At 43.7% G+C, this 14880-nt stretch overlaps 1 protein-coding gene across 2 annotated transcripts in view; it reads left to right on the top strand.

Annotated features, from left to right (window-relative positions):
- The window catches only part of NAB2 (NGFI-A binding protein 2), a 122744-nt gene that overhangs the window by 69929 nt on the left and 37935 nt on the right, over window positions 1–14880 (top strand). For both annotated transcript variants that reach the window (XM_073613833.1, XM_073613832.1), the window contains one exon: window positions 14070–14121. In XM_073613833.1, the coding sequence (XP_073469934.1) occupies window positions 14070–14121 (52 nt within the window). The remainder of the gene's footprint in view (window positions 1–14069; window positions 14122–14880) is intronic.

Below are 14880 nucleotides of genomic sequence, written 5' to 3'. Positions count from 1 at the left end.
GGATATACATGCCTCCTGCATGTATCCTAACTTGTCAAATGTCTCCCCTCTGTCTGTTATGAGACCCGAAAAACTGCATATTATGTGAGTGGGTCTGTTGTCTGGAGCTTGGTGGGTGGAGTCGTGATGTCAGTAGACTCCCAGCCCACCTCTACACTCCCCAGTGTATTTCTAACACTGAACTTCTGCTATGATCTCTAATATCCAGTCAAAAGACAGGAAAGTAACCACATGACTTCAGCATGCCAAATCATGCTGAGGTATGGAACAGCCAATCCTTGCAGAGCTGCTGAAGAAAGGAGTGGGGGAGGGAATTAAAAAACAATGCATGTCTTAGGCTAGTGCATGAGATATGTAAATCACCTGTCACTCACAGCAAGGTGGAGGATTTGACAAAGTTTTTCTCAGTTTGTCAAGAATTATCTCACTGAACAATAAAAGAGGATTGCTCAGAGATGGATTAACTCTGTGTGGCAAGACTGGGCTCAAATGATAGGAAATCGTATACTCTACAGTATGACATAAAAAAAAAAAAAAACATTTTCGGGTTTACATCCACTTTAAGTCTCTGTGCTGCCTCTCTAAATAAATGCCTCCTTGCCCGGTCCGTGAGTTTTCGTGTGCTGCCATCTCTTGGCAAGTTTGCTGTTCTTTCCATTTGGTTATGATAGATTTGATGGTGCTCCTAGGGATCATCAAAGATTTGGATGTTTTCTTAAAACCTAACCCTGACTTGTACTTCTCAACAACATTGTCCCTTACTTGTTTGGAGAGTTCCTTGGTCTTCATGGCAGTGTTTGGTTAGTGGTGCCTCTTGCTTAGGTGTTGAAGCCTCTGGAGCCTTTCAAAAAGGTGTGTATATGTAATGACAGATCATGTGACACTTAGATTGCACACAGCTGGACATCATTTCACTAATTATGTGACTTCTGAGGGTAATCGGTTGTACCATAGCTTTTTATGGGTTTCATAAAAAGGGGGGGTGAATACATATGCACATGCCAATTATCAGTTTTTTATTTCCGATAAATAGTTTTATGTATATATTTTTCTAATTTTACTTCACCAACTTAGACTATTGTGTTCTGATCCATCACATATAATTCAGATTAAAAAAACATTGATTTAAAGGCTGTAATGTAATAAAATAGGTAAAAAGCCAGGGGGGGGGGGGGTGAATACTTTTGCAAGGCACTGTACCTCCACTGTGCAGTTCATTTTGCACAGAGTGGCCCCGATCCAACTGTTCTGGGGTCCCCCGGCGGCACTATTATTTCTTGCCCGCATCGGTAAACCCCCTAGGAGAAGCTATCTATCTATCCAATCAAGAGCCGAGACAAAGGGCAGAGAGGTAGAGCGCATCTCCGTCGGGGGAAGGAACGGGCTCAGGAGAGTATAACGAGGGGGGGGGGCTAGGGGGCCGTGTCAGAAGTTTTTTCACCTTCTTGCATAGAAAGCATTAAGGTGAAAAAACGCGAGGGTTTATAACCCCTTTATGCGCTATTTTTTTTTAATACAATGCTATAGTCATAGTTATAATTTAGAGTAAAAACTAGATAAAAAGAACTAGATCATTAGTGAACAGGCTAGCTGTATACTTTTTATAATTATTTTTAATTCCTTGAATGTTTCGAAAGTTTAAAATGCTAAAAGTTCTTTTCCTAGAGAGAGCAGGGCGTGTGATAAGGTCACTGTGCTATAAAGTCGGGAATGTTTTGATGATGATGTCTTTGATGTAAAATTGTTTAAAAAAAACACAAGGCCAAGATAAACTCTGAAAAGCTTTTTCACTTCTCAGGGTAATGCCCCGTACATACGGTTGGATTTTCCGATGGAAAATGTCCGATCGGAGCATGTTGTCGGACATTCCGACCGTGTGTGGGCTCCATCGGACATTTTCCATCGGATTTTCCGACACACAAAGTTTGAGAGCACGCTATAAAATTTTCCGACAACAAAATCCGATCGCGTCAATTCCGACAGTGTGTGGCCTGTTCCGACGCACAAAGTGCCACGCATGCTCAGAAGAAATTCCGAGACGGAACAGCTTGGTCGGGTAAAATTAGCGTTCGCAATGGACACAGCACTTTCGTCACGGTGCTATGTCAAAAATGGTTTAATACAGCGCACTCTCTTCTTCTTTATAATGTGAGAAGAATTAAGTAGTTTTGCTGCATATATTCACACAGACTTCTCACAAACTTCTTTCTTTATTATTTATCGGGACTCCCTCAATATATATGGATTTGTCACATCAGACAAAATTAATTGTGGGGTTTTTTTTTTGTTTTTTTTAAAGGCTGTTTTTTTTTTGGATTTAGGTTTGTATTTTTTTCAAGGCTAATCTTTGTTCTATTTTATTTTTAGTTTTACTCCATAATATTTTTGTGTGTGTTTTGTGTGTCAAGTTACCACAACACCATTGATATCTTATATTATTTAATCTCAAGGAGTTTGTTTGGTGTTGGTGTCCCTTGTTAATTTCACATTGTACTTTAGAAATGTACCTGCCTCCTCACAAACAAACTGTCCTTTTTGAAGGAAAAAACACATAGGAGAGTATAATTGAAACAAAAAATCCTTTATTAAGGGCTCAGAATCAAACAAAGAGGGAGGCAAAACTGGAGAAACAGCTGAAATTAGCAAAGCCTTGGACCCCCAGGGCAGACATCAATTCTTTACCAGCAAAATTGGTGGCCTGAGGAGTCCTTATCTAAGGGAGTGCAGTCTGGTCCAGAAGTCCCAGAGATCCGGAAAGCAGCAGATGACATCTGTGTCCCCAGGCTGTGGTACTACAAGAGGCTGCTTCTTTTGCCAGACAAGACTGGACCCAGGGTCATCACTTTCTGGTGTTCTTTCCACGCTTCCTTCCTGGCTGTGGCTCAGGTGTTGGAGATGTGGCAGGAGGAGGAGTAGGACCTGGAGGAGGAGGAGGAGGAGGAGGAGGAGGAGGAATAGGACCTGGAGGAGGAGGAGGACTAGTAGGACCTGGAGGAGGAGGAGGACCATGTGTGAGGTCACAAATGTGGGTATCAGATGTTATTTGGCTCCTCAACCCCTTATTGAGAGCTTCAAAAATTAAGGACTCACAAAGGAGTCGTTGGCCCTCCTCCATCTGCCTCATTTTGCAAGCAGTTATGCAAGCAAAGTCCTCCTCCACAGTGTGTGGGCTTCTCAGGGTCTCTGTAGCCTTCCAAAAGAGGCCTATGGCAGCCTCCTCCAGGGTACTTCTCTTCCTGCCACTTTGTTTTTGCGGGTGTAGGGGAGGGACCTGCATATCAGGTAGCCTGCTTGGCCCGGCCACCTCCTGGCTGAGACTTCCCTGTGTATGAAAAAGGGACATGGTTATAGTTTTTGCATCATCAATCACAATCATAAATTAGTACTCCAAACTAACATCTAGTTAACATCATTGATTGGACAAGCAGAAATTTTTAGAGGAATGCTATACCTGGCTCAAGCTGGGCTCCTCCACATGTTTCTGCCTGGAAGGCCCAGGTTGGGCGTCAGAAGCCTCAGCTGGGGGGGAAGGAAGCGTGGAAGGAAGACTGGAGAGTGATGACATGGGTTCAGTCTGATCTGCCAGAAAATGCAGCCTGTCATAGTACCACATCCTGGGGACATAGATGTCATCTGCTGCTCCGGATCTCTGGGAATCCTGGACTTCTTGTGCTCCCTTAGATATGTACTCCTCAGGCCACCAATTAGGATCTTCAAATAGGTGATGTCTGCCGTGGGGAAACCGTCTTCACAAATTGCAGCAATTGATCCAGTGCTGCCTTCTTCTTTGTTTGGTTCTTATAATGTGGGTGGTTTATTTGCCACAGACAAGGCAGCTCCCTGAACATATCAATGAAGCTTGCCATAAAGTCGTCATCTTTCAAGATATCCATTTTCACTGCAAGACACAACACAAGACAAACCCTAATGTCAAGCAAAACTCTCCAAATCTTGTTACAATATAGGCCTCAATCTAGAAGCAGTATAGGCCCAAGTTTGTCTCTTACCTTCGTTATCACGATCGGCACCTCCGATACTCCTTCCTCCGCTCACAGATTGTACGTACTACGCATGCGTGTTACGCTTTATACACACTGCGCATGTGTGTAACTCCGCCCGCCCCTGACGTTCTTTCTAGTCTATTCCCCGCCCCTTTTTGTTCGGCGCAGTGGGGGAAGAGCACATGGTGGAGTCAGAGCAGGTGCGTGCTAATTATAGCAACGAGGAGGAGGGGGAGGAAAGCCCGGAGCCGGAAACGTCTGGATCAAGAAGGAGAAGATTTAAGGCATCAAATATAAATTTTTCCTTTTTGAAGGAAAAAACACATAGGAGAGTATAATTGAAACAAAAAATCCTTTATTAAGGGCTCAGAATCAAACAAAGAGGGAGGCAAAACTGGAGAAACAGCTGAAATTAGCAAAGCCTTGGACCCCCAGGGCAGACATCAATTCTTTACCAGCAAAATTGGTGGCCTGAGGAGTCCTTATCTAAGGGAGTGCAGTCTGGTCCAGAAGTCCCAGAGATCCGGAAAGCAGCAGATGACATCTGTGTCCCCAGGCTGTGGTACTACAAGAGGCTGCTTCTTTTGCCAGACCAGACTGGACCCAGGGTCATCACTTTCTGGTCTTCTTTCCAGTGCTGCCTTCCTCTTTGTTTGGTTCTTATAATGTGGGTGGTTTATTTGCCACAGACAAGGCAGCTCCCTGAACATATCAATGAAGCTTGCCATAAAGTCGTCATCTTTCAAGATATCCATTTTCACTGCAAGACACAACACAAGACAAACCCTAATGTCAAGCAAAACTCTCCAAATCTTGTTACAATATAGGCCTCAATCTAGAAGCAGTATAGGCCCAAGTTTGTCTCTTACCTTCGTTATCACGATCGGCACCTCCGATACTCCTTCCTCCGCTCACAGATTGTACGTACTACGCATGCGTGTTACGCTTTATACACACTGCGCATGCGTGTAACTCCGCCCGCCCCTGACGTTCTTTCTAGTCTATATTTCCCGCCCCTTTTCGTTCGGCGCAGTGGGGGAAGAGCACATGGCGGAGTCAGAGCAGGTGCGTGCTAATTATAGCAACGAGGAGGAGGGGGAGGAAAGCCCGGAGCCGGAAACGTCTGGATCAAGAAGGAGAAGATTTAAGGCATCAAATATGTCCTTTGGGGAGATGTTGGAGATGGTCGACATCCTGAAGAGGGCCGACTATGATGGAAAGTATGGACCTTACCCCAACTCCAATGTCCGAAAGGCCAAGATCATGGCGAAAGTGGTCAAGAGCCTGCACCGGAATTTGGCGGTACGACGATCGAAAGATCAGCTCAGGAAGCGGTGGTCGGACCTGAAATTAAGAGAACACGAGTAGTACAGAAAGATCCGGAGAGTGCTGCAAAAAAGTAAGTAGTTGTGCTGTGTTCCTATTCTTTTTGTGTTTATTACGTTCGTGCTACTCCATGTGCTTTTAGGAACTGTTGTACAGTTTAAAATGGCAACTTTCATGTTCATGGGCACATTATTCGTTCGTATCAAACATTTATCTTTCGACCTATAAAACACCATTGTTTTTGCCATATGCATTGGACCACATTTTTTAGGGCCTACTTGTATGAAACTAATTTGGTTGTGTAGATGTGTTTGTTACTAGAATGAATTGAAAACTAGATTCTGTGTAAGGAGAGGACACTTAGCAGCAGTTTTCACATCTGGACGCTGGAGCACTAGTGTGGGACACATGAACACCCTTTTTCTTAGGGGGCCACACAGGTGCTCCAGTGTATACTATAGGGGTGTCTCCATCTGTGAAGCTTGTACAAAACAGGTAAGTACTCAAGCTTGACAAAGGACACTCAAAATTCTACATCTTGGAACTCAGCCAAAATAGACAATTGTACCCCACTTCCAAGCAATGTTTCATATTTCTAGTTCTGCCACCAAATATCTGTGTGCTAAGTATACCTTTTTTTTTCACATATGGGAGAAAAGACTCGGAGGACACCCCTCATCCGAGGAGACCAGAGACGACCCACCTCTGGAAGAAGGGGAAATCCCCCAAACATAAGAAGAGCAGGAGGAGGAAGAAGACGTGGTGGAACTAGTCACCACAACAGGTGAGTGTCTGCGACCACAGGCTCAGGTAAGAGATGGATGCCGGCATATTTATAATACATGTTTTTTTTTGGTTTCTCTCTTTTTAGGTGATCGTGATGTTGTGGATCCAGATCCTTTCACCTCGGAAACTGCCCAGATCCTGATTGGGGAGATCATGGGGTGTAATGTTGCATTGGAAAACATCACGAAAAACATCAATGATGTTATTTAAAAAAAATAAGAACATCATTGATGTTTTGGGGAGAGTTTAAACCCCTACAAAGCCCTTTCTTTTATGGTGTACTACACATTTAAAATTGTTTCGCAAATTTAAGAAAAGCCAAATTTTGAGGATGCACACAGTGTGCCAATATGTGCGATCTGCCATCACGGGAGATCAATGGACGCATTTTGGGGGTGCAACCCCTTCCTAAATAATAAAGTAGCTGAGAGGAAGGGGTTGCTCCCCCAAAACACGTCCCTTGATCCCCCGTGATGGCAGCTAGCACATGTTGACATTTGTAAATTGGTGTGCATCTTCAAAATTTGGCTTTTCCTGGGGTGACTTCACCCCATATGAACACAATATCAAACACAGTTCCTAAATACTCATGTCTGATATTGCCTTCAAGTTCTACCAAATGTGAACTTTGTAAGTTCAAGATTTGTGTCTTTCTTGTTGGTTTTAAACATGCTAGTTTTATGTAAAAAGGACATTTCTACTTTTTCTAATGCCACCCCAAAAATTGTTATACAACAAACATGTTGGTTTGTTTTAAAAACCTTGTCAAAATGCATATGTGATTGTGCAGATATTAAAAAGATTGTTATTAATCAAGAATGTGTGGATAATTGTCTCAACGCTACAACACTTTTGGGGTGCTCTAATTGCTGTTTTCTGTGACAATGGGTGTTATTTCATAAGGGCAAATCCACTTTGCACTACAAGTGCAGTTTCAAGTGCACTTGTAGTGCAAAGTGTCTTTGCCTTTAGTAAATAACACCCAACGGTGCTTTGTAAGGTTACACAATCACGCCATTTTCACAACTCACCACATTTCTGACAGGGTCAGCTAAACAAAACACAAACAGTAAATGTCACCAAAGATTTGCTTATTTTTTTTTTATTTGATAAAGGTTTCACACATTGTCTGGCATATTGATGGCCCCCCTACCCGCAAAGAAGTCAAGGTATCTTAGCCGGACATCACGGGCACTCGCGGAGGGCAAGCCAGGACGGCCACTTTCAAGCGCCATCAGGGTTGTTTCATTTATCATTCCGGCCTCAGGCCCAACTGAGCCAGCATAGTTGGCAGAATGTTGACGTAAAAAGTTATGTAGAACACAGCGCGCCAGGATAATATGATTCAGTTTATACTCCACCATATGTATGGGTGTCAGAAATAGGTGGAACCGGCTGGCCATGATTCCAAATGTGTTCTCCACCACTCTTCTGGCTCTGGCCAGCCGGTAATTAAAAACCCTCTGGTCCGGGGTGATGGTCCTCACCGGGAATGGCCGCATAAGATGGTCCGCCAGCGCAAATGCTTCATCCGCAACAAAGACGAATGGGAGTCCTTCCACATTCTCTTCTGGAGGTGGCAAGTCCAAGCTGCCATTCTGGAGACGCCTGTAAAACTCCGTCTGGGCGATGACTCCACCATCGGACATCCGGCCATTCTTCCCCATGTCCACATACAGGAACTCGTTATTAGCCAACACCACCGCCAACATCACAATACTATTGAACCCCTTATAATTATAATAGTACGACCCCAAGTTGGGTGGTGGGATGATGTGGATGTGTTTCCCATCAATTGCCCCTCCGCAGTTAGGAAAGTCCCACCGCTGGGCAAAGTGGGAGGCCACAGTCTGCCATTCCTGTGGCGTGAAGGGAAACTGTTGAGAAAAACAAAAAAAAATTAGTCTTTTTGCACATAAACATGGAAAGCAGATTAGACACAAACATTCTTGGCCAACATCAAGATAACATTTATTAATGGGAATTTTTAAAGACCAAAGTATAAGGTACACCTATCATATTCCCCCTCCCCCCCCTGTCATGGGCCATTTCTAACATTATAGGGGGGGAGCTCTTGGACAGGTAACCCTCTCCACTTCATTGAGAGATGAATGCCTAAATAATGGGTATTACTTGGAACAGCCCCTCCTTAGTTACACTATTGACAGCCCACTGGACAGGTAAGAAATGTCATAATACAAAGATAGAAATACACATTGTACACATTTGAGCACATTTGGACATTTTGCTATTACCTATCAAGACAATAATAGGATCCAAAAACTTTAAACAGTACCATTTGAAAGTATACAGGAAGGCCCTTGCACTACATGCTTTGGGGAATTCATCCATAAATCTGAGCACAGAAGAGATTGGTATAGTGTGTATGGGTTTGGCAAAGTCAGCAGATAGATGATTGAGGATAGCTAGAGAATTGGTATCAGCTGACTTAGCAGTTGGGGGAGGGAGGGTTCCACATGATTTGGGGACCCCAAAAAAAAGCCTCTGGCACTCTGCCTGAATTTAAAGCACAAATCACATTTCAAAACATTTTAGGGGGTGTTTGGGGTAAAGCACTACTATGGAGCTGATAAAATACATTGTTAAGTGACTACATGAGGTGAATATAGGGCCAGGAGACCATGTTTGGGAGGTAAGTGAAGGCAAATATGTATGAAGGACAAAAAAAAAAATTACATAAAAACCCAGCATACATGAGGACAAAGGGGACATTCACAGCATATTACAATCATGGTAATTAGGGAATGAGGAAAGAAATACATTACATTAGCGAACATTAATTACAATAAAATGTGATATTAACCACTTCCCGCCCGCCCTATAGCGGATTGACGTCCGGGAAGTGGTTCTGTTATCCTGACTGGACGTCATATGACGTCCAGCAGGATAACATGCCGCAGCGCGCCCCCGGGGGCGCGCATCGCGGCGATCGGTGGATCGGTGTGTCACTCTGAAACACCGCTACACTGATCTTGGTAAAAAGCCTCCGGCGGAGGCTCTTTACCACGTGATCAGCCGTGTCCAATCACGGCTGATCACGCTGTCAATAGGAAGAGCCGTTGATCGGCTCTTCCTCACTCGCGTCTGACAGACGCAAGTAGAGGAGAGCCGATCGGCGGCTCTCCTGGCAGGGGGGGTCTGCGCTGATTGTTTATCAGCGCAGCCCCCCCGCAGATCACCACACTGGACCACCAGGGATCGCCACTAGGACCACCAGGGAAGGGGCAACATGTGGATGGCCAGGTATGTACCCCATGGCCATCCACATGTGCCCAGTGTGCCAAATCTGTGCCAATCAGTGCCCACAAATGGGCACTGATTGGCACCAATATGTTGCAGTGATGCCCAGCAATGCCACCCTTAGGGGCATCACTGCAAACAAGCAGTGCCATCAGTGCCACCCATCAGTGTCCATTCATGCCACCTGTCAGTGCCCATCCGTGCCCATCAGTGCCCATCTATCAGTGCCCATCCATGCTCATCTGTGCCAACTATCAGTGCCACCCATAAGTAACCATCAATGCCACCTATGAGTGCCCATCAATGCCACCTATGAGTGCCCATCAGTGCCGCCTATAAGTGCCCATCTGTGCCATCTATGAGTGCCCATCAGTGCCACATACCAGTGCCACCTATCAGTGCCGCCTATCAGTGCCCATCAGTGCCGCCTATCAGTGCCCATCATCAGTGCCCGTCAGTGCCACCTCATCAGTGCCACCTCATTGGTGCCACCTCATCGGTGCCCATCAGTGCCGCCGTATCAGTGCCCGTCAGTGCAGCCATATCAGTGCCCGTCATTGAAGAAGAAAACGTACTTATTTACAAAAAAGTTTTAACAGAAACAAAGAAAAACTTGTTTTTTTTCAAAATTTTCGGTCTTTTTTTATTTGTTGCGCAAAAAATAAAAACCGCAGAGGTGATCAAATACCACCAAAAGAAAGCTCTATTTGTGGGAACAAAATGATAAAAAATTTGTTTGGGTACAGTGTAGCATGACCGCGCAATTGTCATTCAAATTGCGACAGCGCTGAAAGCTGAAAATTGGTCTGGGCGGGAAGGTGTCTAAGTGCCTGGTATTGAAGTGGTTAAAGGATAAAAATCTTACCTTAATATAGTCCTTCTGCAGGACCTGGATGATGGCAGAACAGGTCTCCGGGATAATGATCCCCAGAGCCTGGGGGGGGATGCCTGTCGAGAACTTCAAGTCCTGCAGGCTTCTCCCCGTCGCCAAGTACCGCAGGGTGGCGATGAGCCTCTGCTCCGGAGTGATGGCTTGCCTCATGCAGGTATCCTGCCTGCTAATATAGGGGGTCAGCAAAGCCAACAAATGGTGAAATACGGGGTCCGTCATCCTGAGAAAGTTCCTGAAATCATCAGGATTATTCTCACGGATCTCACGGAGCAAAGGCATATGACAGAACTGGTCACGCTGAAGCAACCAATTCTTGGTCCATGAACTCCTCCCCACCCTGTTCATGGACTGGACTTGTGTCAAGGTAAGGACCCCAACACCAAGCCCCCGCACAGCACGAACTCTACGAGGAGTACGTATACGCAACATGACTAGAAAACGGTCGGCTGCTCAGAACTAAGTAACAGAACGCACTGAAGAACAGCAAGGCCTGTGAAGAGCGACCTGAAAAACAGTAACGAACGAACAAGAACACAATGACTAATCAAAGTCACGCGTAGCTTTCTGCACGCACTGAAGAGTAGATACAAACCCACAAGCACAAACTGAACAGCAGAAAACGATCTGAAAACCACGAGTCTGAAAAAGCGCGAATCGTCTCTCACCAAACTTTTACTAACACGAGATTAGCAAAAGGAGCCCAAAGGGTGCCGCTCTTGGTTCTGAACTGGCCTTTTCTAGTCTGGTCGTACGTGGTGTACGTCACCGCGTTCTTGGCGATCGTAAATTCCGACAACTTTGTGCGACCGTGCGTACGCAAAACAAGTTTGAGCCAACATCCGTCAGAAAAAATCCTAGGATTTTGTTGTCGGAATGTCCAATCAATGTCCGACCGTGTGTACGGGGCATAAGAGTTGAAAGGCAGTTAGATTAATATTCACAGGATTTTTCTAAAACTGTCAAATGCTTGCACACTGGCGATAAAACCATCCTGTTCCTTAAGGAAAAACTTTCTTAGATAATTGTTAAGTCGAATTGCCAAGCTACACTCACTGGCCACTTTATTAGGTACACCGGTTCAATTGCTTGGTAACACAAATTGCTAATCAGTCTATCACATGGCAGCAACTCAATGCATTTAGACATCTAGACGTGGTGAAGATAACTTTCTGAAGTTCAAACCGAGCATCAGAATGGGGAAAAAAGGGCATTTAAGTGACTTTGAACGTGGCATGGTTGGTGGTGCAAGACGGGCTGGTCTTTAAAAACTGCTGATCTACTGGGATTTTCACAAACAACCATCTCTTGGATTTACAGAGAATGGTCCGAAAAAGAGAAAATATACAGTGAGCGGCAGTTGTGTGGAGAAAAATGCCTTGTTGATGCCTTGTTGATGTCAGAGAAGAATTGGCAGACTGGTTTGATATGATAGAAAGGCAATAGTAACTCAAAAAACCTCTTGTTACAACCAAGGTATGCAGAATACCATCTCTGAATGCACAACACATCGAACCTTGAAGCAAATTAGCTACAGCAGCAGAAAACTACACCGGTTGCCACTCCTGTCAGCTAAAAACAGGATACTGAGGCCAAAATTGGGAAATAGAAGATTGGAAAAACATTGCCTGGTCTGACTAGTCTCGATTTCAGCTGTGACATTCAGATGGTAGAGTTAGAATTTGGCTTAAACAACATGAAAGCATGGATCCATCCTGCCTTGTATCAACCATTCAGGCTGCGGGGGGTGGTGTAATGGTGTGGGGGATATTTTCTTGGCACACTTTGGGCCCCTTAGTACCAACTGAGTATCATTTAAATGACACGGCCTACCTGAGTATTGTTGCTGACCATGTCCATCCCTTTGTAACTACAGTGTACCCATCTTCTGATGGCTACTTCCAGCAGGTTAATGCACTATGTCACAAAGCTTAAATCATCTCAAACTGGTTTCTTGAACATGACAATAAGTTCACTGTACTCCAATGGCCTCCACAGTCGGTTGAGTGTAGGTCCGTGTTTGATGAGTTTAGAATGTAAGAATTTGGGGGCCCTGTACAGAACCCTAAACTCAACCTTATTGATCATTTTTTGGATGAATTAAAATGCTGTTTGTGAGCCAACATCATTACCTGACCTCACAAATGCTCCATACTTCAAAATCCTGTGGAAAGAAGCGTGGAAGAGTGGGAGCTAGTAAGGCGCAACCCCTGGAAACTAAACAAAAACAATTCTTTAGGGAACCAACCCAGCAAGTGGTATCAGAGCTTGCCCATAATTTTAGGTGGGTGTCATATCCCATATTAATGACCATAGTTTAGCTCATATAGGCCTTATGGTCAGGTATCCACAAACGCTTGGTATGTAGTGTATACAAGAATATGAACAGTGGTCTGGAGAGTAGTATGCTTTTTTCTTTTGTGTACAACAAGTTATTTAATGAGATAATTTATGTTTTTAAATGTAAACCTAAACTATAATTTGACTATTGCAACTACCTCATATCTTTACAAGGGCTATCCTTCAATCAATCATGAATGCTGCTGCCAGACCCACCCACCTTACCCCTCTCTGCCAATGCTTTCACTGGCTTTATCAAATGAATAAAATTCAAATTACCAACAAACACATCACACAACCATCAACTCTGCCCCCAGCTATATCACCAGACCCCATACAAAATATCATGCAAACTGCCCTCCTCCCTCCTCCCAAGACCTCCTGCTTTCTAGCTCCCATCACCTCCTTCCATGCTTGTCTTAAAGTGGTTGTAAACCCTCACATATACCCAGTGAAGTAACTGGCCTCAGGTGATACAGATGAAACAAATCCTTCTACATAAGTTGTACCTGTTTATCTACAGCGGTCTTTCTATTTACATCCATTCAAAGTGAAGACTCTACACAGGATAGCTCAACTCTGAAAAGCAGGGGGCAAGGAGCTGAGGTTACATCAGTGAGGAAAGCTCTAAGAGCTGATTAGAAGGAAAGGGTCCCACCCACCTTCACACTGCTCACAAGAACAGAGCTGAGACTGTCAATCACAGCCTATGCCCTCCCCTGTCACCATTTTTCTCTTGGTGTCAGGAAAACTTGTCAGAAATGATTCATGCTGATAGCAAAGGAATGAGCCAACAGACAGAAATGACACTTAGTACTCTGAATTGAGACAAGTACACACTATAGAAGGATATGCTTTGTTCCTATTTCATGTCTGAGGTTTACAACCACTTTCAGGACCTAATCCCTTGATCCTTGAAAGCTTATCAGGAAAGCCTACCTGCTTTTACCTAAAAACTGAACTTTTATTTTCTTCATCAACTTATCCTATCACAGTTACCACTTTTGTATCACATGGCCCTCCCTTTTAGATGGTAAGCTCCCATATCTTGCATATAACCCTCTTGTCTTGCATTGTATTTTAGCTGTACTTTTTCCCCTATATTTTATCAGGCACTGCACAAACCGTTGTCGATATATAAAGCCTGTATAATAAAAAATAGTACATTGTAATAATTACTTAAACACAGATATAGAAAGTTCTGATCTGGTGGTGAGGAGGTAAGGCACATAAGAAGTAGCTTGGAAGCTCTCTCAAAAGTCAGTCCCTTCAAGATGCTGCTCCAAACATCTAAATTAAAGACATGAATACATATAGCAGAATTATTAGCTTAGTTAGAAGTTGGGCCCTTTTAAAGTATGTTTTAGTGATAACATGAAATCAGTATTGACAAAGAGACATACATGCTATGGAATTTACAATATTGATATTTCAGCATCTATTCTTTCCTTTTTTTTCACTCCTAGGTTAACTCCGGAGGAAATGGGTGCACCACAAGCAAAACTACTTAAGCAAGAGGTAATAGAGCAATACATCTATGAACTGAAAATATGTTATTGCAAAAATGATTTATTAAAGAGGAAGTAAACTCTCCCACTCTGATGCTGCTTTTCATTTAGTCCATTATAATAAGTAATTATCAAACTATAGCCACTGTAATCCAGCCCAAATCGCATATTACTTACTGTTTTAAAGAAACTTTAAAAAACTTGTTTCCAGGGGTTAGGCAGCGCCATCTTAAGTATTGTTTTCTGAGTCCACAGTAGAGTGTATTTCCGCCCTTACATTGAGCACTTCCTTACTGTTAACCAAGCCTCCTTCTCAATCCAACATTTCTATGGCAACTCTGTTTCACTGCTCATAGCTGACTTGTTTTATTTCATAGTATTTACTTGTGCCTATTATCTAGTGTTTGCCTGTGTCATTTTTATCAGCTTCAGCTGATAAGGCTGCAGTAATCCTGTCCAATGCCCAAGTTTACACTGCATGTGATGTCACATGGTCACATGGGGTGTAGTAGGAAGCTCTGAGTGATTATGCAGTCTCGTGGGATTTCAGAAGATCTGATAATAGACAGATAAGTACACAGAGTGTGCCGTAAATCAGGGGAGATCTGGGCATGCTCAGTGAAGTCATTCTAAAGAACAAAAAGGATTACAACAATGCTAAGCAAGTAAGGAAATATCTACAAGAAGTGTTCATTAGGGTTTTTTATGCTGATTTACATGGGACAAAGTTGTCGGGGAGAGTTTACAACCACTTTAAGTGTACTCAAAA

The sequence above is a fragment of the Aquarana catesbeiana genome, linkage group LG02 (assembly GCF_042186555.1).
Source record: "Aquarana catesbeiana isolate 2022-GZ linkage group LG02, ASM4218655v1, whole genome shotgun sequence".
Classification (NCBI taxonomy): domain Eukaryota; kingdom Metazoa; phylum Chordata; class Amphibia; order Anura; family Ranidae; genus Aquarana; species Aquarana catesbeiana.
Note: the sequence above shows the minus strand (reverse complement) of the source record. Positions and strands in the feature narration are given on the sequence as shown.